At 29.0% G+C, this 26,620-nt stretch overlaps 5 protein-coding genes and 1 pseudogene across 6 annotated transcripts; 3 read left to right on the top strand and 3 right to left on the bottom strand.

The window, feature by feature from the left end:
* Positions 1–416: 416 nt before the first annotated feature.
* LOC101506522 (WAT1-related protein At5g40240-like) lies at positions 417–4,895 on the top strand. 2 transcript variants are annotated; one of them, XM_004498750.4, is made up of 7 exons: positions 417–730; positions 901–966; positions 1,069–1,182; positions 3,321–3,564; positions 3,645–3,803; positions 4,124–4,275; positions 4,499–4,895. In XM_004498750.4, the coding sequence occupies exons 1-7, from the start codon at positions 621–623 to the stop codon at positions 4,632–4,634; spliced, it is 981 nt and encodes a 326-aa protein (XP_004498807.1). In that variant the 5' UTR covers positions 417–620; the 3' UTR covers positions 4,635–4,895. The 2 variants fall into 2 exon arrangements, with proteins under 2 accessions (XP_004498807.1, XP_004498806.1); XM_004498749.4 differs by having other exon boundaries at positions 419–814.
* A 3,790-nt stretch (positions 4,896–8,685) lies between these two features.
* Positions 8,686–12,190, top strand: LOC101500540 (WAT1-related protein At4g15540-like; annotated as a pseudogene).
* Positions 12,191–13,051: 861 nt separating this feature from the next.
* Positions 13,052–13,554, bottom strand: LOC101506193 (uncharacterized). Its single transcript, XM_004498748.4, has one exon. The coding sequence runs from the start codon at positions 13,499–13,501 to the stop codon at positions 13,190–13,192; it is 312 nt and encodes a 103-aa protein (XP_004498805.1). The 5' UTR covers positions 13,502–13,554; the 3' UTR covers positions 13,052–13,189.
* A 3,550-nt stretch (positions 13,555–17,104) lies between these two features.
* On the top strand, positions 17,105–18,068 carry LOC101505878 (early nodulin-like protein 15). The gene is made up of 2 exons (XM_004498747.4): positions 17,105–17,340; positions 17,551–18,068. The coding sequence occupies exons 1-2, from the start codon at positions 17,160–17,162 to the stop codon at positions 17,904–17,906; spliced, it is 537 nt and encodes a 178-aa protein (XP_004498804.1). The 5' UTR covers positions 17,105–17,159; the 3' UTR covers positions 17,907–18,068.
* Positions 18,069–18,446: 378 nt separating this feature from the next.
* Positions 18,447–20,854, bottom strand: LOC101505547 (uncharacterized). Its single transcript, XM_004498746.4, has 5 exons — positions 20,564–20,854; positions 20,424–20,479; positions 20,237–20,291; positions 19,713–19,948; positions 18,447–18,851 (listed from the first exon to the last, which is right to left on the bottom strand). The coding sequence occupies exons 1-5, from the start codon at positions 20,772–20,774 to the stop codon at positions 18,843–18,845; spliced, it is 567 nt and encodes a 188-aa protein (XP_004498803.1). The 5' UTR covers positions 20,775–20,854; the 3' UTR covers positions 18,447–18,842.
* Positions 20,855–21,783: 929 nt separating this feature from the next.
* Positions 21,784–26,015, bottom strand: LOC101505221 (aspartate--tRNA ligase 2, cytoplasmic-like). Its single transcript, XM_004498745.4, has 10 exons — positions 25,433–26,015; positions 24,944–25,054; positions 24,621–24,734; positions 24,173–24,463; positions 23,969–24,079; positions 23,715–23,768; positions 22,945–23,024; positions 22,729–22,844; positions 22,495–22,609; positions 21,784–22,342 (listed from the first exon to the last, which is right to left on the bottom strand). Exons 1-10 carry the CDS (start codon positions 25,931–25,933, stop codon positions 22,216–22,218), a joined length of 1,620 nt encoding a protein of 539 aa, XP_004498802.1. The 5' UTR covers positions 25,934–26,015; the 3' UTR covers positions 21,784–22,215.
* Between the last annotated feature and the right edge of the window lie 605 nt (positions 26,016–26,620).

The raw sequence follows: 26,620 nt of genomic DNA, 5'->3' as shown, positions 1-26,620 counted from the left end.
CAAATAAATAAACCACAAATAATAGTTTAAAATGTCACTTTTCTTCTATTTTTGCAGTCGTGCCACATCCATCATAAACTCAAAACCCAACTTTCTGTGTCCCTTACACAATCAATTTGCAAAACGAATCATTTATAAATTTTAACGAAAAAAACCATATGCAAACAAAGTCTCTAGTATAGAATTAATATTTAAACACGTAAGATATTGCTTGCTATGAATAAAAGCTTAAAGTATATACCAAAACAGAACAAAGTTTATTAATCAAAGAATCCACAACCATCTGTCTATTCGGTCATTATAAAAATGTTGAAGAGATAAGACAAAGATCCTTATTTTAGAAAATAATTGTTGAGATTTCCAAATCAAATGTTTAACTAAAAGACAAGTAGTAGCCTTTAAATATTATTCTTTATAGGTCGATCTAAGTGGTTAATTTGTTACAAGAAATGATTTTGTTAATTAGTAATATCGATCGAAGTCTAAACTTTCTTCTTAATACTCTTTCAACATCTCATGTCTTATTCTATACTATTAAACTACACATTGGAAAACTAGTAGCCAACACTCACTGAAATAAAGAGAAATTGAGAGAGAGAGAGATAGAGAGAGAGAGAGAGATGGCAGGGAGGTATTGTTACAAGGACGTGATTCCATTCACTGCAATGGTTGCAATAGAGTGCACAAACGTTGGTGTCAATGTTCTATTCAAATTAGCTACACAAAAAGGGTTGAGTTACTATATCTTCGTAGCTTATTCATTTGTTGTCTCCATTCTTGTTCTCCTTTTGCCTCTACTCTTCTTCTTCAAATGGTGACATCTTTTTACATATTCATCAATTTATATTATAATCAATTTTTCATTTTTTATTCATAAGTTAGATGTGTATATTTATGAAGGTCAAGAGAGCTTCCTCCTTTGAATGTGTCTCTAATCTTCAGAATTTTTCTCCTAGGAGTTATTGGGTAATACAAACAAAGCAAAATATACAAAAGTAAAGTTAATTTTATTTATTAAGATTTTGAGTTTTTGACCAATTGATAACATGTTTTTGATGAGTGAGGCAGAGTTGCAGCTCAGCTTTGTGGATATAAAGGACTTGAATACACTTCACCTACTCTTGCTTCTTCTCTTGGAAACCTTGTACCTGCTTTTACATTCATCCTAGCTATCATTTTCAGGTTCCTATCTCTCTTACTCTTATATTTATTAGCATGTTTGGATCCACGTTCAAAAATCTACATATAGAAGTTATGATTTGTAGAGTTAACATACTTACAATTTAGATCTTTGGTTTAATTTGAGTTGAGCTTAGTGGAACTCGTACAAAGGAGTAAAATTCATTCACAAAATTCAAATCCAAAACCTTATGTAAGGATAACCAAACTCCTTACTACTTAAATCATAATATTCTATTTTATATATACTTTACACATACATATATATATTTTATTTGTACAAATATACGAACACTCTCTTTACTTCTAAATGATAAAATATTCTACTCCATCTAGTTTTCAATAAATAATTTTTATTGATAACAAAATATTTATATTTAAGATCGGATCAAATATTTATTTCTAAAAATGAACAAAAACTAATGAATGCATATAAGTAGTTCAGTTGATCAACATATCTTTAATATGAGTAGTAAATGATTACGACACTTTCAACAAATAGTCAGGTTCAATCTCTTACTCAAAACTAAATTGAGAATAGAAAATTTACCTTTATGTGTTCAATAAATTTTATGAAAGAAATCAGTTTGAATTTAGGGTTGCAATTGCATATATTTATTCATGATCCCTATAATCCATCCAACTATAAATCCATTCCATCTATCAACTACATAATAAAAATGTTAAGGAATTATATCAAATTCATCTGGACAAAGGATACTTCGTAGATTCCTAAAATGAGTAAAACAAATTTATACAACAATATTAAAGGCATAATAATTGGCCTATCTTTTATAAAGTAGAATAATTGACCTATCTTGCAATCACCAAACCTTATATTATTATACATTAAAGGCCTAATAAATTGGACGATAATGCATAATACTTCATTTTCAAAGCCTCTTATTTAAGTTGACAAGCTCTCGATGTTAGTTTAGATCCCACCAACAAAGATGACGTTTCCAATTATTCTCTAAGGACTATCTTATAAATATATATCTTGATAAAGGAGTTAGTCTAATTAAATTAATTATATTTATACGTCCACCAGCAACTGATGACCCCACACAGTTATGCACATTTTCAAGTTGAAGCTCAAAATTATGAAATCGTGGATACAAATTTTAAAAGTAAAATTGGGTGTAAAATTAAGAGTAGCATACGTTACATCAAATTGTGAGAACAAAATTAAGTGCAAAAAAGAGATGAAATTTTGAGATAAAAAATTGAGTGTGAAGTGTTTGATTGATCATAAATGATAGGCCTAATAATTTTCAAACTGTAAAAAGGTAACTAGGTTTGATTTTTGTGTGGAGATGTTCTAAGGACATATGTCAATATGACCTTTAAATTAATTACTGTCTTAATTCCACCAGTAAATAATGAACTTATATAATTAGGGATAAAAATAGGTTAGATCGACCAACACGGGTCTACGGTATAGTTTACGTCAGATTCAAATTAGACTTTTTTCTTAAACAGATCAAACCAAGACTTTAAAAAAAGTTTATTTAATTAAAAATGTGACGCTACATGCCACATAATAAGTCTTTTATGCCTATTAGGCCGATTTATTTAAATAAATATAAATAATATTTTTTTACTACATATTATATTAAATTTTGATGTGTTATATATTCAACTTTTAGTAATTTATGCATATTAATCTCATTTAGTTTTTGATATATTTAAATGTATTATTATAAAATATAATTTAAGTATAGAGTCATACATTCTTCAAAATGTGATGTTAAATACCAAAATAAAACTTAATTTCATTGACATATTAAGTCGTTAATGTATTTAAAGATATATTTGATTACTTATTCAAAAATATTAAAATGAAATAGACTTTTAAATAGGTTAATAAACCATATCAAATTTCTTTTAATATCACGCTCTCATGCCTAAAAGTAAGTCTACGACAGACTACATGTCATACTTAAGTCTTGAATTTTTTAATAGACTAGACTCAAACCTAGTAAAGGTTAACTCGACTCGGCCTATTTCCGCCCCTACTCACAATGCATGTTTTCAAAATAAATAAATTCATTAAACATTACACATTTTCATTTTTTGTGTTTCACTATAGTTACTTGTTGTGTTTTCATTAATTGTTTATTATTGGTCATTGAATGAAGGATGGAGACTATAAATTTAAGCTGCAAAAGTAGTAAAGCAAAAATATTGGGATCTACGGTATCAATATTAGGTGCACTCACAATTGTTCTTTATAAGGGTTCAACAATCATACCCTCATCATCAACACAACCACCCCCTATTATTGATTCTTCAATTGCCTCAACATCACAATCAAATTTGGTTCTTGGTGGATCTCTACTTGTGATTGAATATATTTTTGTTCCAATATGGTACATTATTCAGGTATATTGAAGTCTCTAAATTAGAAACATTGTGTATTTCCAAATATAACACTAACATAAAATTTGGTTGGTTGCAAACAGACAAATGTTATAAAAGAATATCCAGCAGAGGTTATTGTGGTCTTTTTATACAACGTATCTGGAGCACTAGTGTCTGTACCAATTTGTTTATTACTAGAATCAAACTTGAGTGCTTGGAAGATTAATCCTGATATTACATTGATCTCCATTTTATACTCGGTAAACAAGTTTCCATTAAGACTTATTATTTTGTTTATGAAATTTACTAAAGTTTCAAATTTTTTAAAATTTGGATTTTATAAAAATTATGCAGATCATATTAGTTCATTTTAAAAAAATACTGAAACTAAATTAGTCGTTCAAAAGAACTAATATAATCTAAAATTTTCAATTTCAATTTTTTGTTTTTTTAGTTTTTTATATAGAAAAATAGTTTTTTAATTTTTTGTCTTTGTAATTTTTTTTATTTTTAATTTTTTTGCTAGTTTTAGAGAAGCCAAATTAGTTGACATCTAGAATTTTTGGACAAAATGGTGCAGGGTTTCTTTTGCACAGGACTAAGTAGTCTTGTTCACACTTGGGGTCTCAATGTTAAAGGCCCTGTATATATATCACTCTTCAAGCCTTTATCAATTGCTATTGCTGCTTCTTTTAGTGCTATATTCCTTGGTGATGCACTCTATTTTGGGACGTATGTATTTCATTCTCTTACTTTTTGTCAAATTTTAATTGATTAATCTGTTATATTATTAAAAATATTTAATTTAATTATTACTATTTATAAATTTATAGTTATGATTAATTGTGATTTATTCATCGTGTAAATCTTTTTATAATTGTATAAAAGTTTAACTCATTTTATTATGTGTATATACTTTTAGCATTTAAATTTCATTATTTGGGAAACATTGCAGTGTAGTTGGAGCAGTAATACTTTCGATTGGGTTTTATGGTGTTATATGGGGGAAAGCCAAAGAAGAATCGAATGAAGAGTTTGAGATTTGTAGAGTTTCAGCTCTATCCAATAGTAAGACTCCTTTGTTGCAGTAGTCCAATCCAATGTGATAAATATAGAGGAGGAATCACTTATAATGATTGTTGAAGATGTAGATATGATACTATATAGTTTTAGATGAAGATGACAATTAAATCTCATTTCTTTGTTAGGCTTTCAACATTTTGTGCATCAATGATACTTTATGTTGATAGTGTTCAACACACAAAAAACAACTAAATATTAAGCCCATATTTGAAGGGCATCTCCAATTGTAAAATTAAACACTTTTTAATGTATTATATTGTATATATAACATACATGGTGTTAAAATTCTCACGTTAAAAAAAATATAATATAAAAATAATTTTATAAATAGAAGACATCTTTCACTTTATAAGTTATTTTTATAAATATTGAGTTAGATTCATTTAAATTTTTTAAATGACATCAGAACTTATTCAAAAATCTATTGAACTATGTTTTATTAGATTATTTTTATCGGACCACTTAAAACACATTTAATATATTTATTAACAGATATGGTAGGGCTCATAGCTGATCTCAAAATTTTGGGTACTCTTGATGAACTAAAATTGGGACCCTCACAAGTGTTTGTATATATTTATATATTTTATTGCAAAATCATTTATAATTCTTTCATAAAAAAAATGTTCTTTAAAATAATATATTTAATAAAAACCAAAATGATACTATATATTTAATCTATCTGTGACATAGTGTAGGAAATTATGACCTCTATTTATTAAAATATATGAGAATTATTATCAACAAGATTATCTAATTCTTTCCTAAGTGATGAATTAAAATCAAATATAACTTGTTTAATTTTAATTCCTATTTTAACAGTAAAAGATTCATACAGATTATTCACAGCGGAAATTTAAAATCACATGCAAGACTAATATGACAAGTAAAGAGAGATAGAAAATATTGCACCAGGATTTTTATACTGGTTCGGCTATCACTTTGATAGCCTACATCCAGTCCTGAAATCCAACACAGATTTCAGCCTTTCACTAGAATGATTTGAGGAATATTTTTACAGACTTTCCAGCGTCACAACCTATCCATCCAACTCACAACCACTTATATCGCAATACCAACCTATCCCTAAGAATTACTCGTCAAATTCTAGCGAGATCAAGTTGAGGCTTCTTTTAGATGAACACAAGCATCCCAAAAGATAACCACGTACTGGATTTCTAAAAACTTCAATTACAAAATTTTGTCTTTCACAAAGAATTAAAGAATATCAAGAAACTTTGACTCAATCACAATGTAGGATCTCACACAAAAGTATTTAGCCAATGAGTATTTGTGTGTTGTAACAACTTTTCTCTCAAAGTGTTTTTCAAAGTGTTTATGAAAAAGTGTAACAGTTGTTATTCAAAAGTTGTTTAAAAAGTGATTGAATTAGCTTATATATATTCAGAAAAACATCAGGATAATCAATTGCTCAATCGATTGTATAAACGTTTAAAACCAGCTTAATCGATTGCCCAATCGATTTTCGCGTGTCTTATTTTTCTTGAATCTTGAAAATATAAGCATGAATCGATTTGCCAATCGATTCGTTTAATACATAAATCAGAAAACTGAAACTAAGAATATATCAGAATCGATTGAGTAATCGATTATAGGTGTTTTGTTCAAACAACGAGATCAAAACAATCGATTGCTCAGTCGACGTATATTCATAGTCCTAATCGATTTGGTAATGAGCTGAATTCTTCCTGTAACTCAAACATTTGGCTTCCATCGATTCGTCAACCGATTGTGCTAGTCACAGTGACTCAGACATTCAGCTTCAATCGATTTGCCAATCGATTCGTTTAATACATAAATCAGAAAACTGAAACTAAGAATATATCAGAATCGATTGAGTAATCGATTATAGGTGTTTTGTTCAAACAACGAGATCAAAACAATCGATTGCTCAGTCGACGTATATTCATAGTCCTAATCGATTTGGTAATGAGCTGAATTCTTCCTGTAACTCAAACATTTGGCTTCCATCGATTCGTCAACCGATTGTGCTAGTCACAGTGACTCAGACATTCAGCTTCAATCGATTTGCCAATCGATTGTGCTGGTCATAGTGACTTAGATATTTACTTCAATCGATTTGTTAATCGATTGTGCTTGTTACAGAACCTCTGCCATTTTGTCAAAATCAATTTGCCAATCGATTTATTCAAAGTGTTTCTGATAAATGATTAACTTCAATCGATTACCTAATCGATTATCACAAAACTTGTAGTTTAAGAAATCTAATTCAATTGATGTCCCAATCGATTTGATGGATCACAGAACTTATTCCTGATGAAAAACTTTGTCTCAATCGATTTGCCAATCGATTTATTCAAAGTGTTTCTGATAAATGATTAACTTCAATCGATTACCTAATCGATTATCACAAAACTTGTAGTTTAAGAAATCTAATTCAATTGATGTCCCAATCGATTGTCCAATAGATTGGATTAAGCCCAGAACTCAGGTTTCACTAAAAACCTTTACGTAATCGATTTCCTAATCGATTTACTTAGTAAAAACTCTTGTTTTGAGTCAGACAATCGATTGCCCAATTGATTCATCAATTGACTTATTAGTTGATTGATTTACTTTCTTTGGCAAATACTTAGGTATGAAATCATAGTGATTAGTCTACTAAAACAACTACTATGACAACTAATCACACTATACATATTTGGATCTTTCTCAAGCACATCCTCCAATTTTGGTTGATTCCTTGAGTTCCAAGCTTTTGTTCCAAGTGTATAGTGTCTGCTTGTTTGCCTGAAATGTTTCTCAATTCAAATCATTAGATCAATCAAATACTTCATATGTATTGTATGTTTGGGAATTAAATCAAAAACATGATCATAGAAGCTCATGACTTACACATAGTAGATCACAAACAAGATTTTAACAATTTTAATTAAGAAAAACATCATGCTATTTCAATTTAAGAAATTCAACAACAACAAAATTATCCTAATTAAAATATCTTGCAATTGTAATTTTATTTAATTTTTTGTTTGTATATTTTGTACTAAATAAATAAAAAACTTAAAATAAAAAAAAGACATCAATACTTTTTGAATTAACAAGTTAAATTCTATCTTATTTTTCTCCTTTACAACAATAACAAATATAATATGACGATGTGAAATACCAATAAAAAATATCATTAGAACCATCGACAAATGATATATCTCTTTTATGACTTTTTTATTAATTCATCTTGTAAGTCACTTGTAAGATTACTCCATGTTCATATATTATAAATGTCTCAATGAAATAGAATAACTAGGTTGTTCATCATGCAAAGATGAGTTCATTTTCATCAAGACCTATGTTATCAAAATAATCAGTTTTGTCATTATGGGCATATTCATTTTTATTATTTCTAACCAAAATATCTTGTTCAATATTCCTATTTAGTTTTTTATGCTCTAAATTTTTGTCCATTGCATCCACCCTCACATTTTTTAGAAAAAAAAAGTGGATTTGATATATTTTTAATGACGTGATATACAATTCTATTATATAGAATCATTTAGATGGATTAATTATTCATATATCATTAATTAAATTAGAAATATGAAAAATTAATGAAATTAAAAGTTAAGTTTTTACTGTGTTTTATTCAAATTTAATGCGTGTTAATCATCTTATATTATCTTATCATATGTCACGTTATTTAAAACATCTCACGTCATTATTTTTTAGCTAAAAAATCATAAGGATGAATCAAAACTGTCGACTTTTAAAATAAGAGGACAAATTTCGTGAATTAATAAAAATAGAGAGACTAAAATTGCAATTAAGTCTAAAAAATTAAAATTATTTTAAAAACTAATTTCTAATATTTTCAAATCCAAAAAGATTCCCATATCAAATGATAAACTGAAAGACATTATATAATAGTAACATTTAAATCAATTGATGCGTTAATTTAGCAAACATGTGACTTATACGTCAAAGAATATGAATTTAAATTCCACTTATAATGTGAGAACCCTTCTATAAAATTAAGAACTCTTAGAAGTTTGAACCATAAGTTTTGGATCTAAGTCACAATTAAATTAGAGAGAGATGGGAGAGAGGCATTGTTACAAGGATGTGATTCCATTCATTGCAATGGTTGGAATAGAGTGTACAAACGTTGGTGTCAATGTTCTATTCAAAGCAGCAAGTCAAAAGGGATTGAGTCACTTTGTATTCATTGCTTATTCATTTCTTGTCTCCACTCTTGTTTTCCTTTTGCCTCTGCCCTTCTTTCTCAAATGGTGATGTCTTTTTACAAATTCATTAATTCATACAATAATTTATTATTCTTCATAATTGTCTAATATAGTTTCAGTCTAACGGTGGATCTCAATATTTTTAGTAAATTTTAATAAAAATATATTATATTTTTTCTCTAAATTTTATTATTATTATAAAATTAATTTTTTACTAAAAATATAAAGTTCACTTTTAAATATTTTTTTTTGGAAAGTCTATATTAGACACACCTTTATTGTTCTCCATAAATCCATTTTTTATTTTTTTATTCATAAATTAGATGTTTATATTTATGAAGGTCAAGAGAGCTTCCTCCTTTGAATGTATCTCTAATCTTCAGAATTTTTCTTCTTGGAGTTATTGGGTAATACAAAGCAACATATACAAAAGTGAACTTAACTTTCTTAAAATTTTGAGTTTTTGACCATTTGTTATTTTAAGATGTTGATTTTGCTAAATTTGATGAATGAGGCAGAGTTGTAGGTCAGCTTTGTGGATATAAAGGACTTGAATACACTTCACCTACTCTTTCTTCTTCTCTTGGAAACCTTGTGCCTGCATTTACATTCATCCTAACTATCCTTTTCAGGTTCCTATCTCTCTTACTCTTATCTTCAAAAACTATTAAATCAATTCTTGAATATATATATATATATATATATATATATATCTGTGACAGGTTGAATACTCACGCTGTTGTTGAGCCATTCATCATAGCTACAAATAGACATCTTAGTGTGGTTCATCCTATTCATAAACTTTTACTTCCACATCGGTTGAACTAAAATTTAAAAATAATAAAAATATGTTTTAATTGGTTATCATTTAATTTTCAATTAATATATATATATATATATATATATATATATATATGTATGACATATTCTTGCTTGTTTGCCAAAGGTGCCTCCTTCACCATCCTTGTTTTGTACTCCAAATAGTCTCATATATTTGAGTTTGCATGTTACACTATTAAGTTACTTGTCGTGTTTTCATTTGTTATTTAATATTATTTGTCATCGAATGAAGGATGGAGACATTAAATTTAAGATGCAAAAGTAGTAAAGCAAAAATATTGGGATCTATGGTATCAATATTAGGTGCACTCATAGTTGTTCTTTATAAGGGTCCAACAATCATACCCTCATCATCAACTACTATTGATTCTTCAATTGCCTCAACATCACAATCAAATTGGGTTCTTGGTGGATCTCTACTTGTGATTGCATATATTTTTGTTCCAATTTGGTACATTATTCAGGTATATTAATTAACATATTGTTGCTTGCAATTATAATGAAATTCCAATTATAACATAACATATTGTTGCTTGCAAACAGACTAGTGTGATAAAACAATATCCAGGCGAGGTCATTGTGGTCTTTTTATACAACCTATGCGGAGCAATAGTGTCTGTACCACTATGCTTACTACTAGAAACAAACTTGAATGCTTGGAACATAGGTCTTGATATATCGTTGGCCTCTATTTTATCCTCGGTGAGAAACTTAATAATTAGATAAATCAGTTAATTAGATGAATCAGTCATGGTTTCTAAAGAAATTAAGGACTCAAAATTATAGAAGTTTATCAACTTAGTTTCAGAAATTTTAAAATTAATTATAATAAAAATTATTTAATTTATATATATTATCAATATAAAAAATTCGTTAAATTTTTAATTAATCACAATTGTTAGATTATTATACATGTTTAACTTTTATTATAATTACTTTTAAAGTTATGTTTGATTATAATATATTAAAAATATAAAATATTTTACATTGATAATACATGATAGTTAAATTCATTTAAAAATTTTAAATGAGAAAAATAAACATGTACTATTACGAGTTAATTTTTAAGAAGTTTGAATACTCCAAAAATAGAAACATATATGTATCACATATGTACTAGACATCGATACTTCACACACACATATATATTATTTTTATTTTAAAAAAATTAATTTATCTCATACTTTTAAGATATTTCACAGATAATCACGAATATCATCCCATGAAAATCAATGAAATGAGAATTTTTTAGAACATCAATAGAAATATACATAATCTACTTTAAAATATTACTACTCTTAAATTAAAAATATTATCTCTAGTTGAAGCAGACTTAAAAACTATGCTTTTTTATAGATGATAATAATACTCAATAAAGAGACAATTAAAAGTATTTTTAAATTGTTAACTATTAAATAAAATAAATATTTATTTAAATATTTTAATGATTTTTTATTGATTAATATATCTTTATTTATAAATATTTTATATATTCTATCTTAAATTTAAAAAAAGTTCATGTATTTGTGTACTATCATGTGGCACCCACACCGTACTCCGTATCTAGATTTTATAGGTTAATTTTCATACACAATTGATGTAAATTTTTTAACATGGTCATCACATCATAATTAATCAATGTATGTTTGATAATAATTATAAAAAAAAATTAAACTTTTTAATAATCTAACATTTAAATCGACAACACATTCCATTAAATTAGTCAGACGCATAAAATGAAAACTCTTTGTTCTACAAAATATTGTTACATTTGTTAATCTCACACAAATTACGTCAAAATTATGAATAGAAAATAATAATAGTGATTAATAATGCATATTTTCTTTAAAAAAATCATTTTTTTAGAGTAAAAAAAATCCTATATTTTGTTAGTTTTAGAACTACAAATAATAATTTCTCACTGAAATTTTCCACATTGATTCAGGGATTCTTTTGCACAGGACTAAGTTGTCTTATTCACACTTGGGGTCTTCGTATTAAAGGCCCTCTATATATCTCTCTCTTCAAGCCTTTGTCAATAGCTATTGCTGCATCTTTTAGTGTTCTATTTCTTGGTGATGCACTCTATTTTGGAACGTATGTATTTCATTCCCTTACAGATTAATTTATTTTTATATAATGATATAATTTTATTACACATATATCTAATTAAATTGAAAAAAAAAACAACTTTATTTTTGTTAAATTTTAATTATTCTAGAAAATTGAAATATTTGCTTCATATAGAAAATATTTCATTTATTATATGTTACATTTAATTTTTCAAATGGTGCAGTGTAATTGGAGCAGCAATAATATCAATTGGGTTTTATAGTGTTATGTGGGGAAAAGCAAAAGAAGAATCGAATGAAGACTATTTTGATGTAGATAGAGTTCAACCTCCATCCAATAGTAAGACTCCTTTGTTGAAGTGATGCAATGTGATAGATAGAGGAGGAATCACACATAACTATATAGTTGTACACGAAATTGTCAACTAAACCTCATTTCTTTGTTGGGCTTTCAACATTTTGTGCATCAAAGACCCTTCATATTGATTGTGCTCAACAAAAAAAAATTAATTAAATAATCAAGCCCATTTATTTGAATAGCAAAAGCATCTCTAATTGTTAAAGCTGAATTCTTGGAAAAAATTTAATCCCTACTCTAAAAAAAACTAATTGTAAATCATCTCACCGTGCCAAACCGAGATAAAAACGTTAATATGAAATTTAAAAAATTGAAATTCTTTTAAAATATTTTAAAATTAAGATAAAATCGATATATTTGTCGAATTCTCTTGAATTTATGGTAAATTCAAGCATTTTTTTTCCGTATAACCTTGATTGATAGACAGATTCAGGATTTTGTATATATATATATCCCATTTTTAAAAAAAGTTTCTTTAATTGCCATACTTTGAAAATTATTTCCTTAAATATCCTACTCTGAAAATTATTTTCTTAGAAGATTGTTTCTTGGAGAAGCGACCTCTAAGTGAATAATATTACTCAATTAGAAGTTGTTTCCCCAGGAAACGATCTTCTATTGAATTTCAAAAAATTGATTTTCAAGTGGTTCTATTGAATTTCAAAAAATTGGTTTTCAAGTGCTCGCTTCCACAGGAAACGACCTCCTATTGAAAAAGAAAAGTAAGGCTTTTAAAGAAATAATTTTCAAAATAGGGTAATTAAAGAATTTTTTTTTTTAAAAAGGGATATATATATACAAAAGTCACAGATTCAAATAAATTTTTTAATTTTAATTAGTAGAAAAACTATTGGGACAGTGTTGAGACATTAATGATCAAAACAACTATTTAGTATCTTAAATGCTATGCCCTCTAACCATACAATTAAAAAGATGTTAGAACTTGTTCTTATAAATAAAGCAGCAACATGAATCATAGATTATATTGGATACACCGCATGCTTCTAAATCTATTATATTATGGGTACAAATGATGTTGCAATTTAGAAGCATGTTATATAAACCACAAACTACTTCTTAGGGTGAGTGTCATCTGGATTAGCAACTCCGACAGAAACCTTAGCAACATCAACAGCAGAAGCTTCGGGCTTCTTCTTAGTATACAAAACAGTATATCCAATAGCAGCTGTAATAAGTAAACCTGAGAGAGTGATTGTTGTGAAACTGAATGGAAGTGATTTTCTTTGGTGAAGAACATTCCTAGCTGTACCATGATTACTACCTGGTGGTCTCTTTGAACCTTCCACACCACATGCTTTTACTTCTTCTGAACTCATTTTGTGTGTCTCTGCATTTTTCCTCCAATCTTCGTTTCCACTCATTATTTCAGATCTTCTTTCTACCTTCTAATTCTTTCTTTTACTTCATTTTGCATCACAATCAAAATAAATTAAATGAAAGATGTTGGTCAACCACGTGTCCTGTCAATTTTGTTCTTTTCACAACACGTAGTGGTTACGTGTCATTCAAGCTGCCACGTGTACCTCAACTATTTTTTTTATTAAAGCAGTTAGCACCTTCACTAGTTATTTAATAATATTAATAACATGTGCACTGCCGCTTGTGACTATAAGTGTTTAAGTTTTAAAGTGCTGAACTCATTACTAAACTTTTCAATCTAGTTTTGGGGGCTTACTATGCCTATATAATTTTGGAGACTTTTTTAATAGTGTTTTTCTAGGAATAGAATATTAAAAAAATGTATCATACACTTTTTTAAGATTTTCGAAATTATGAACATTAGACTATTTTAAATTTTTGAAACATTTTATAAAAATTGCATTTTGAATATTTAATATTCATTTAAAATTTCAATTTTTTTACAAAATCATAAAAAAATATTGTATTTTAAAAATTTAAATACAAAACTTTAATATTTTTTAAAATTTATAGAAAAATTACATTTAAAATTTTTAAAAAAATACATTTATCCAAATATTTTACAATTTTAAAGTTTCATATTCATTTAAAATTTTAAAAAAAACATATTTTAAAAGTTTTACATTTATCCAAATATCCAAAGAAAAATTAAATTATTGAAAAACTTGTATTTCAGTAGTTTCAAATTAATTCAAAGTGTTAAATTCTTTTAACGTGTTTAGAAAAATTGTATTTTGGATGTTTTCATAATTTTTTAAAGTTTTTTTTTTAAAAAAAATATTGTATTTTAGAAATTTTACATTTATTTAATATTTCGATTTTTTTTTTAAATATTTTGATAAAATTGCATTTCGAATGTTTTATTTATTTTTATAAATATTTCCTAAATTTTAACTATTAAGTAATAGAAGATAAAAAAAGGTAAAGTAATATTTTGATATTCTTTTGGATGTGATAGGTAAAGGTGAGGTGATGTATGATAGATTTTTCTGAAAAAAATTAGTCCTCTAATAGGTGGATTGAGGTATATAAATAGTAGATTGGAGAAATTAACACATCTACTCATGAGCAGGACCAAATATGCACCATTGTGTGTGTACAAATGATAACAAGTTGTAATATGTTAAATCTGAATATGTTTGTGGTGATTTATAGTTAAATGGGCTATTTTTAACTTAAAATTAGTATTATAAAAATCTGATTTTTTTAATTAAAATAAAAATAAAAAATTACTATAGTTGTAATTTTATACTATAACTTGTAAGTTGTAAATATCAAATAAGAAAATGCCGCAAATGATACTTACAAATACTTTCAATAGTTTAAATCAATATTAAGAGTATTAGGAATATAATAAAAGAATATGATAGAATAATATATATAAGAGTTATTATCAAAATTATTAATTAATCTAAGTTATAGTGATATGTAAGATAGTTGATTCAGATACTCATTGCTTTAAGATTTTTTTGTAAAAATATGATGTCAAAATCTCTTATAGTTATGATAAATTAACTTACTTTACATTCATTTATTTTAGGTTGATAAATTAATGTTGATTGAGTATAAATTTAGTCAACGACAGTAATATCATCAATATTATAACTACGAGCATTCGAGACATTTGTAAGTCTTTTTTTGTTTTATATTATTAATCTAAATGATGTAGGTATGTTTGCAAATTCATATTTTTTCTATTTTAATAATTTTGAATCTTATTATTATTTATAAATGTAACTTTTATCAATTTGAATGAATATATTTTTTAATAATTTTTTTTTGAAAAATCAATCTATTTATTTTTTATAAAAAAAAACGTCTAGGGATGTTTTTGTAAAAAAGTCACAGTCCATAGAATAGTAAAGATGAATAAAATACTCGTGGTTTCGTTCATAAAGTTTTGAACCTTTTCAATAAACTCACAATTATTAATAGTCAAAGATTTGAAGCAAAATATTTTGCTTAAACCCGTCAAATATCATAACTAATCGGAAACTCAAATATTAACATTGGAAATGCGAGTGATTAACTATGAAAGACATCATAAAATTGAAAGTCAAAATAAAAAAACCATAACCAAATGTAGAAATACAATAAATCCCACATGATGATAGAAAAAGCCAAAGACAGTAAATTATAATATTAGAACTTTTATAAACAAGGATCATACTCTCCGTCTCATAAGGATCATGTATGAATAATTTAGTAAAATAAATTTTGTATTTACATATTTAAATATTTTATATGTTATGTTTATTCATTTTTTATATAACATGTATATAAATTAATTTTTTATATAATTTTTATTATTGTTGTAAGACGTAAAATATTATCATAATTTTTTATTCATTTTATAGTTAGAAATGGGTGACCGGAATGAAATATATTGAGTGACGAAGACGGGACTTATTCAGCTCTTATGTACTATTGACATTCATAGATAATTTATCTCATTCGTTTTTAAATTTATTTATCCTCAATTTATTTAATAAGAATATATTTAGTTATTGTATGCTTTTTATTTTTATAGTAAGAATATAAAAGGAAAATAGGTTATTCTAAGTATATATTATATATTTAATTATATCTTAAGTATCTAAAAAAAGTTTTGAGAATAAAATTAACGAACTAAATATTAGAAACTAATTAGTAATATATAATATATACTTCTCCCAATAAAAAAGTGATATATACTTCTTCTGTAAAAAAAGAAAAGAAATAATATATACTTTTATTATTAATAATTATTAACTTTTTGGTGAAACTTAATAATAATTAATTTATTCGAAGGAAAATAATAAGTGCACTAAATCAAAGTAGAATAAATATAAGATTATTTTACTAAAAAAATCAAAATTGATTTGTTTAAATTAATAAAATATATTAATATAATATAAATTTAAAATCTTTAACATTAAAAATATGAATTTACAAATAAATTTACAACAATCAAATTAATATTACAAAATGATAATATATATATACAAACATGATAAAATATTTATAATATTATATTATTAAATTTGTAACTCGACGATGTTAAAGTCATTAATTAAAATTATAAGAGATTAAAATTACTGTCAATTTAAAATAAGTAAACACAGACAACTAAATGAAAAAATCAAACAGCATCACATCAAAATGCAAAAACATTGTTTTGGAAATATCAAAATCACAAAATATATATATATAAAAACTAAATTTATGTCCAATCAACATACTAGTATTTCAGTAAAATAAAAAGGAAACGATTTAAAAGATTTTAAAAAATAAAATAAAATCCCTAAACCACCCCCTGTCCCTGAATATAAGATTGGAGTAAATTTAATTCAAATTATGATGACTTCGGGAAACAGAATGCATGATTCTATGTTGTGTCTCATGAATATGTTAAATGGTTTTTGACCGTTACTATTTACAAAGAAGAAAACAAAACCAATGGACCCCACACCATAGTAATCTAGAACTTTCTGTTCTGTCTACTCTTCCTATTCCCAATGTCACACAACGGCTAATTTTCCACAATCACCATAAATACAACACTCCAAATTCCATAACATCTCACACTCCAAATTCCATTTCTCCATCTTGTGAAAAACAATGGCTGCTTCTTCTTCATCAACCTCTGTGTTGCTTCTGTTTCTTCTCTTTGGCTTTGCTGCTTCAGCTAAAGATATCTTGCTTGGAGGAAAGACAGATGCATGGAAGGTTCCATCTTCTGAATCTGACTCACTTAACAAATGGGCTCAAAGTGTTCGTTTCCAAGTTGGTGACCATCTTGGTAATTTTCTCATTTCCATTTATCATTTCTTTCTTTTTTGTTTCACTCTAAAGATTCAATTTTTATTTCCATGTTGGGTATTCTTATTTTCAAAATTTATTTTTTATTAGTTGATAAAATAGAAATTCAATGTTTGTGTTGATGTTTTATACTGTGATTTGAATCACCACTAAGCACACTTGACAAATTGTTCATATTTTTGTTCCTCAGTTTGGAAATATGAGGCTGGAAAAGACTCTGTTTTGCTAGTGAGCAAAGATGATTATGTTAACTGCAACATCTCAAACCCAATAAAAAAGTACAATGATGGGCAAACTAAGGTGAGATTTGATCATGCTGGACCATACTACTTCATCAGTGGAGAAAAGGGTCATTGTGAGAAGGGTCAGAAGCTAACTGTGGTGGTTATGAGTCCAAGGGGAAAAAGTATCACAGCTACTTCACCTGCACCTTCACCAGCTGAATTTGAAGGCCCAGCTATTGCTCCAACCAGTAGTGCAACTGTTTTGCAAAGTGGTGGTGGTGTTTTGATGGCTATTGGAGTGATTGCAATGTTGGTTTTCTGATGTGAATTGTCCCTATTTTATTTTGGATTTTAGGCATTATATTGGTTGGGTTGGTGTTATTAGGAGACAGTCACACTGAAGTGATTGTGTTAGTGTTATTATTTTTGGTTATCATATCATTCAATTTTTAATATAAAGATTATTAATATTGTTATTATTATATGTTCTGATCTCATCCTTTTTCACTTTCTGAAATTATTTTCAATTTGTCAATTTGTTTTATTTTTACAAAAAATTATGACCCTTTTGATCAGCTAGTGATATGAAGCTAACAATATAGGACAAAGAAAATAAATTAGGCGAAAATGTTTGCAACACCGATACACCACCAAGAATCAAACATATGCAAATATGGTTATGATCTTCTGCAAATATGGTTTCCATTTCGAATAATGTCGTCGTCACCTTCAATTTGTTTCAAATTTGACAAACTTCTGGATTTGGCCAACCTAAGAACCCAATTGGTAATGAGCATCAATCTAAGTTACAACCATTAATGTAAGTGTTTGATCTAACAATATTTGACCGTATTCCAAAATCTATAAATAGTAATAGTAATAATAATAATATCCAAAATCTGTCCAAATAACTCTTATGCAAAAAAAACAAACTTCACCATCACTAACATTAATTGAATCCATATACTAAGTTGAAAGTGCAATTGTAACCTTAAAACGCTAAAGGTATTTAGGGTTACCGCCCAGTCACAAATCAGCATTCATCTCTTACAAACAGCAATTTATAGCTGGATAACTTTCACATTAACTGAGATGATAAAATGGAGATTGAATCTATACATGCAGTACAACTTGGATAGAAGATGACAGGTATAAACATGGTAGTGTGCCATCACCAATAATTGATGAGTTATCCAAAAGCATGAAGGTCACTGAACACATCAAAAGTTTCACTCCCATGAACACAGCTCCATGTTGTTCACATATACTGCAAAAAATATTACAAAGTAAAAATCTCTGGCAGAACAATAAGACCTAAATATTCTAGAATTCTGCAAATTCTGGCAACAACATTATGATAAAATAAAGTGTGAACATTAATGAACCTCAGGAAGATTAGGTATAGAAAATAAAAGCACAAACAACATTTGCACTCCAATGTCCTATATAGCACAAACCATTCACGCGACAGTAGCATGAATAACCCCTATGTTTAAGCCACACACATCTTAACGCTTCTGTAGTCACTTGAGCCAAGCCCGGGTGGCAGGAATTACTGCACTCAATTCAGTTCACTAATACTGTGGTGATAGTGTTAGTGCCAGACTAATTTTAAATCCACGAGCTTTATCATTTCGCCTCCCAGAATCATATGCTCATAAATTGACCCATTATCCAATTTTAGCAGAACTATGAGCACTATAGAAAATATCTTCCAAAATAAGAGGAAAAGACATTCTAGTTGCCAGCACTATGAAAAATATCTTCCAAAATTTTGCTACAACTTAATGACTGATTGTAAATAAGTACTAGTCTATCTCAAAGATGGGACATTTTTTCTGCCTCCACATTCAAAACTCCCGTAACCAATAATTTTGACTTCATTTCTAGTAGCACAATCATGAAAATGGTGCTTGAACAGATTTTATTCTCACAAAGCCCTCAGACTCACATATCAGACAGTAATTATTCTACTGACAGAGAGTAAATTCTTCCACCCTAAATTATAGATCATAATGTAGCTACAATACCATAAAAACAAAAAACTTGAGGGACATCAAATTCATAAAACAAATGAGAAAGTCACAGAAAACACTAAAAGAATTTGAGTAAATTAGGGTGCAATAACCTCATCATCGTCGTCGTCATCATCTGATAAGTCAATTACTATTGCTTCCTTAATACTACTTCCACTATTACCACCACCATGAAACTCCACTATTGATTTGTCTAGGAACTCCTTGGTATCAAATTGACCATATTCTTCTTCAGAAGATGGATACTTCCTCTTTTGACCAGTCTGCTCCTCATAGTTCATTTGTAGCTCCTCCCTTCTACTTTTGTCCACCATGTCTTGCCACTGCTCTGTTTGAAATAACCATCTCTTTTAGTTGATACTATGTTCAACAAGAGTATCAAAATCCAAATCATCCAATCAAACTCTTAACATTTGACAATCAAAACAAAGAAAATAACCTTGCCAATGTAAATTGAAACTCTTAAAACACACACACACCAAAGGAGAAAACATAGTGTGGAGAGTCCAACATTTGACAACACCAATTTGTTCCAATTCTGCTATGTTGAATTAAAAGATTCAACTAAAATGTAAGAAAGAGATTTACAAGAAACATGTAACTAAAATGTAAGTACCTTCACTCAAATCAGGAAGGTCTTCCAGTCTCTTTTGACACAAAGTTAACCTATCCTAAGTAATAGAATAAATGAATAATTTTCATTAACATGCAATAATACATAACCACAAAGATTGAAACTTGAAGAAGAAATAAACCATGAAACATAATTCAAAATAATCCTTTATTAAGAAAAAGAGACTTACAAGCTCAGATTTAAAAGGGTGGTCATTTGGGTTAATCCCTCTGCACTTCAACTTCACTATACAAAACAAAAAATGAAGTAACACAATAAATAGATGATATTAATGGTAATAAAGTTGCGAAATTGGGTAAAAATACGAACATGAGAAGAGGGTGGAAGTGAGTTTGGCGAGAGAGAAGAGAGAATGAGCGCGTTGAAAGAGTGGTAATTGAGAGAGGAGATCAGGGTCTGATAGGGTAAGGAATTGGGGCAATTGGGTTTCAAGTTGTTCAACGTTGTGCAAAGTACGGTTGAGTGATTCTATTGGTGATTCAGGAATTGTCACGCTCTCTAATTCGCTTTCTTTCACCATTCTCTTTCTCTTCCTCGCTACAATACTTGTGAGAGTTAAGATGGATTTGGATTCTCTCCTGCTTTTCTACCTCTTTACCATAAAAAATATATATATTAGTGGGATGAGAGAATATGAATTTGGATTTTATTGTAATACTAAAAAAATTAGTTTTTTTAACTTAACTAGTCATAAATTTATCAAAATCATATTTACCTAATGTCCCTAACTATCTTAAAATAATTTTTAATAGTGAATTGGAATCCGACAATCAAAATTAATTAAAAAAGACTTTAATAGAGATGCCTTGTATTTTATGAATATGAGGGATTTGATATTTTTTTTTTTAATTTATAAACGGAGTGACTAACACCACTACAAAAATTGTCTGAAAAAAAAAAGGTGAAATGTTCTAAAAAAAAATAGATGAAATTGATTTTTTATTTGATCTTGAACGAAATATGGTGATTTACATGATTGATCGAGTGTAGGGATTGCAAACTATAAGTAATTTGACCTTTTTTTTTTATGGAAAACAATTTGAGTCTTTGAAATCATAATATTTTATAAGGGTATCATTCCACGTAAACAAACATTGGATTATCCATGAATCAAAGAGCATATTGAAAATAAATATTCCATTTGTCTTATTACGAATATCGCTCAAGGTAACATACTTAAAAAAAAGTGATTAGTTACGTTGGTTTTTATAGTAAAATAGTAAGGTTGCATAAGTTAGGGCAAGAAAATAATATGTCGCATAAGGTAATATACACTTTGAAGGACATCATAAGAACGAGTTTCAGTTTGTAAGAATGGCTTAGGGCAAAAAAATCGTTGGAGGTTTTCTCAAAAGGTACTCAAATTGTGATTCTAAAACTTGTTGCATAAGTTAGAGGAAACTGAATGGTTAAGAAAACAAAACCCACACGTGGTAGTGTCGCTAGCAGAATTGTGTCTATTGCAAAATTCTGTTGGAAAAATGAGTCATTTTTTAAAGTTCTCAAACAATTTTATACCATCATGAACATAAGTCAAAACAACCTATCAGCTTCAAATAATGATCTGTGAAAGCATTCATACAAAACTTCATTAAGAAATCACTCTAGCTCTAGATATAAAGCCGAAAGGGATCAAATTTATCACTTGGATACTGATTAGACAAAAGATGGACCTTTTTAAAGTGGGTACAGTAAACAAAAGAGAGCAATTCAATATGCAGTGACAGGCGACGACTACATCAAGTCAAGCATCATAAATATTTTGAACAAAGTGCTTAATATCAACTCCAAGATAGCCGGTGAAAATATAAAAGACTCAATATCCACGCCATTGTTGTGATGGAGTGTGCTTGGAAACAATATTTTTGCTGCATGATTGGCGTGAAGCTATGCCTTCAAACTTCAATGAAATGCAAAGCCACAGTATTTTCAAAGCACAAACAAACACGCAAATAATATTATCATGGGGCGATTCTGAGTGGGTCACGTGGATAAAGTGATGTTTTGCGAATGTTATTCAAGCCACAGAAGAGCATTACTACACGCTCCAAGCCTACTCCAAAGCCACCATGTGGTGGTGCACCATATCTGGAAATGATGAATCATTTAGCTTTCCAAAAGACAAATTTGTTGTGCCAAAAAGAAATAATTATGAGGGCTCATGAGGACGGGGCACCTAAACACATACATATAATTAACAAGAGCCATTAAACACGGGAGGAAGAGGTGATAGATAATACCTGAAAGAATCAATGTAAGCAGATATTGTCTTGACCTCAATGTCGCAAGCCTCAGCACGCTGTTCCAAAAATTCTGGCACGTGAACACGCTGAGCTCCTGAAATTATTTCCTCACCTAAGGGACAAAGAATACATAGAAGTTTAAATCAAACAACAATGATCAAAAGCTCAAGCTTTTATGGAAGTACAAACACATTTGAAGAAGCATGTAAATTAAACTCAATATCTGCTTACCACGAATGAAGACATCGAACGAGTTACTGTATTCTGGATTGTCATAGCAAGGCATTGTATAAAATGGCCTTACAGCCAATGGGTACCGGTGAAGGATATAGAACTCAGTTCCATACCTATAGATAGAATTACAGTCCAAAAACAATTTTAAATCATAGCATATAACAACAAAGATGAAGTATTTAGTTGTGTAAAAGAGTTGAAAATGGAAATTACTTTTCTAAAACTAGTTGGCCTAGCTTCCTTTCTGCTTCAGTGTTCAAGTCACCAAAAGGTTCGATTTCTACTCCAACTTCCTGCAAAGCAAAATCATTCTTACCAGCTGCAAGACAAGCATACCATAATTTCTACAATCCTAGTTACAGTAGGTTAAGTCCTTTTTTGAGTCTAGAGGTAAATGATTCTCAACAGCGCAAAGAGATTCTTTTACAAAGTATTTATCCTTAACTTGAATTAATTTGAAAAAGCTTCCCAATAGTAACAATCATTCGGTTAGAATTTTCAAAAAATGGACGATCAAGCTTTCCAGTGTTGCCCAAAATACCATCTTCAATTGAATTACTCAATGAGATCCCATTTTGTCGACAATCTGTAGCTGACTAGTTGTATTATTATCCTATCTATCTAATTTCATTTTTCATCAATTAACATTATATATTGCCTTTCAATGACATATATAATATAGTTTCAATAATCTTACTAATACATAATTTTTAAATTGATTGCATGACTTTTGAGAGTTGACATATAGTATGATAATCTATAAGATTAAAATGTGCATAGGCTACTCCATATTAGAGCCTAAATCTCAATGTCATGAAATATACAGGGTAAAAGACATAAAGGTTAAGGCCCCATCATCATCATTCGATCACATTTTTTTGTTTATCTGCAACTTACAAGTTGATTAATTAATTTAGCTTAGCTTGAATACCTTCTTTAGCTTAGTTAATTTAGTTAATTTAGCTTAGTTAATTTAAGCTTACCTTGAGCATCTGAATACCTTCTTCATATGTAAGCCGCAAAGTATTTCGCAGATACTGCACATTCACAGGGCTATAGTCAGATCACAAAATGTAACAATGCATTCATTTGCATCTAATATTATATTAGTATATTACTATACAGCAAAAGCATCACCCGCACACTACATAATAAATCAACTAAACAATATGCAACTGATGGCGTAATAAACAACAAATCCACTGCATAAGACAGCCAAGATGGACAAAATAAGCACCTTTAAAGGTTCAAACGGATACTGATTCCGCACAGCTTCGAGATCCTTCTTACAATTCTGGTTCAAACTGTCAAATATAGCGACAAACAATTTGTCAACTATATCCATAACCTGCCAAAAAATTCAAATCATCAATAAATCAGGCTTTGTCCCTCAACAATTTCAAATGTGAACACCCAAAACCTTCCAATGTGCCAAATGTACCTCAAAATAATGCTTCTTGATCTCCATTTCAACATCAAGACCTGTAAACTCGCACAGATGCCTGTGAGTAAAGGAATCTTCTGCTCTAAACACAGGACCGATCTCAAAAACACGACCAAAATCACCACATATTGACATTTGCTTGTGAAGCTGAGGTGACTGAGCTAAGCATGCAGGATGCCCTTTGTAGTCCAGTCTAAAGACAGCAGCTCCACCCTCACTAGATCCAGCAATCAACTTTGGAGTGTGGATTTCAACAAAGCTTTCAGCTAATAAAAATTGTCTGAATGCCTGCTCAACAACACAGTCAAAAGCTATCCAGATCATTCAACTTAACATCAAAACGCAAAATGCATTTCCACCAAACATACTACCAAGTACTAACGACAGTGATTTAATAGTAAAAATAAAAGCTTGAAAGAGTAACATCAGAGATAATAGGCTTTACATTTCCAACTTGAGACTGAATGCGGAAAATTCCTTGATTAGCTGGTGTTCGCAGGTCAAGTACTCTGAAGTTCAAACGTGTATCCTGATTCACCCGAACAAGTTGTTCACCAGCCTGCAACAATTAAAAAAAGTTCAACATTCATATAAAGGGAGACAATTCCACTACATTGAACAAACAAACACACATCTCTATTCAGTAAGATTTTAAATTGTCCTGTGCAATATAGTAGTAATTGCAGCTGAAACTCTAAATTCTTCGTGATTGTAATTTTTGCTGCCACTTCAACTAGAACATTGCAGATTAATAACGAATGTATATACCTGAATAGCCTTCTCAATTTCAACTTCACTTCGAGCAGCATCCTCGAGATTAATCGGCAGAGTAGGAACAGCCCTACTCACACAATACAATTTCTTCACTTGGATTTCAACCTACATGAAACAACACAACATAATGATAATCATAATCATAGGGCCTTTTTAGAATGACTTATTTGAGTTTATTTACTAACATAACACTTTTAAAGAATTTATGGAAACAGCTTATAACACACCTTAAATTGTTTTCAGCTTATTTTCGTTAGCTCCTTCGGGATAGCTTAGGAAAATAATATATGTAAAATAGTTTGACTTTTTTGTATCTTTTATTATTATAGAAGTAATTGAAGCACTTCTTTGATAAGGCTCTTAATTAAGTAGTTTATCCAAACAAGGCTACAATCATAATCATAAACAATATAAATTCACAAACTACAAATTCAAAACACCGCAAAATCTAAAACGCTAAGCAACAGGAGTACAAAAACCAACCTGCTGTGTGGCACCTTTAATAGGAGCTGCCGGAATGGAAACAATGCCTTCGACATCAACAACAGACTCACGGCTGAGCGCGGCGGCGAATTTCACCATCTGCGAACTCACCGAATCAGGCTGTGCCTGAACTAAACACTGTACGGTGAAACCATTTTCCCTGACAACTAAGAATGCCATCTTCTTCCCCACCGGTCGAATAGTTTGCGCCCTCCCTCGAATTTGGACCGGCCGGTTCGCCAGAGAATCGTCGAGGGCCTCGACTTTGGTCCAGTCGTTGACATCAACCGGAGTCTTCGATTGGAGCTCTATGAGAGGGACGTCGCCGTAGTTGACGGCGAGGGGATCATCGTCGACGGAGAGATTCGAGGCGGCGGAGGTAGCGGTGGCTACTTCTTGTCGACGGCGGAGCTTTTCCTGCTTTGCGGCTTCCTTCTTAGCGGCCTTTTTACTTATTGATTCCGATGAGGGTGGCGGCTCTTGGGACTCCGAAGACGACATCGTTTTGGCTGAAACGGACAAAATGAAAAACTGCTTCAATTTTAAAAATGAGTTTAATTTATATTTTATGTTATACAGTCACGTCAAGGGGGTGCAATATAGCAGTAAAACTATTTCAAACACCATTCAATCACAATCATTCCTGGGGTTTAACGTTTATCTTGTAGTTATTGTCTGAAAACGTTCATAAAAATACAATCACATATTAAAATTAATTATTTTATTAACTGTCAATTTAAAATGCATAGTCTCTTTTGTATAAATAATCATAGAGGTGATCATCTTATTTAATACATTAATAAATATCCATAAATTTATAGGATTCTATTCACACGGAGTTATATATGCACCGATAGTGTTTTACAATATTAAATAATGAACATCGATTAAAATTATACAAGTGTTTACTCACACTTGAAAATTAAACTCTTCTATAAAATAATTTTTTTTATTAAATTAAAATTATATTCATTCATTTAAATCAGTATAATATAATACAAATTTAAAATTATTAAAAATAAAAATAATACAGTACACTACTTTAATACAAAATAATAATATACGTACAAATATGACAAAGTTTCAATGTTGAGAATATATATCTCTCTGAAAATATATATCTCTCTGAATCTATAACGTTGATAATACTAAAGTCATTGATTGAAATCTATAATGAATAAAATATAT

The sequence above is a fragment of the Cicer arietinum genome, chromosome 4, assembly GCF_000331145.2.
Source record: "Cicer arietinum cultivar CDC Frontier isolate Library 1 chromosome 4, Cicar.CDCFrontier_v2.0, whole genome shotgun sequence".
Lineage (NCBI taxonomy): Eukaryota > Viridiplantae > Streptophyta > Magnoliopsida > Fabales > Fabaceae > Cicer > Cicer arietinum.
Note: the sequence above shows the minus strand (reverse complement) of the source record. Positions and strands in the feature narration are given on the sequence as shown.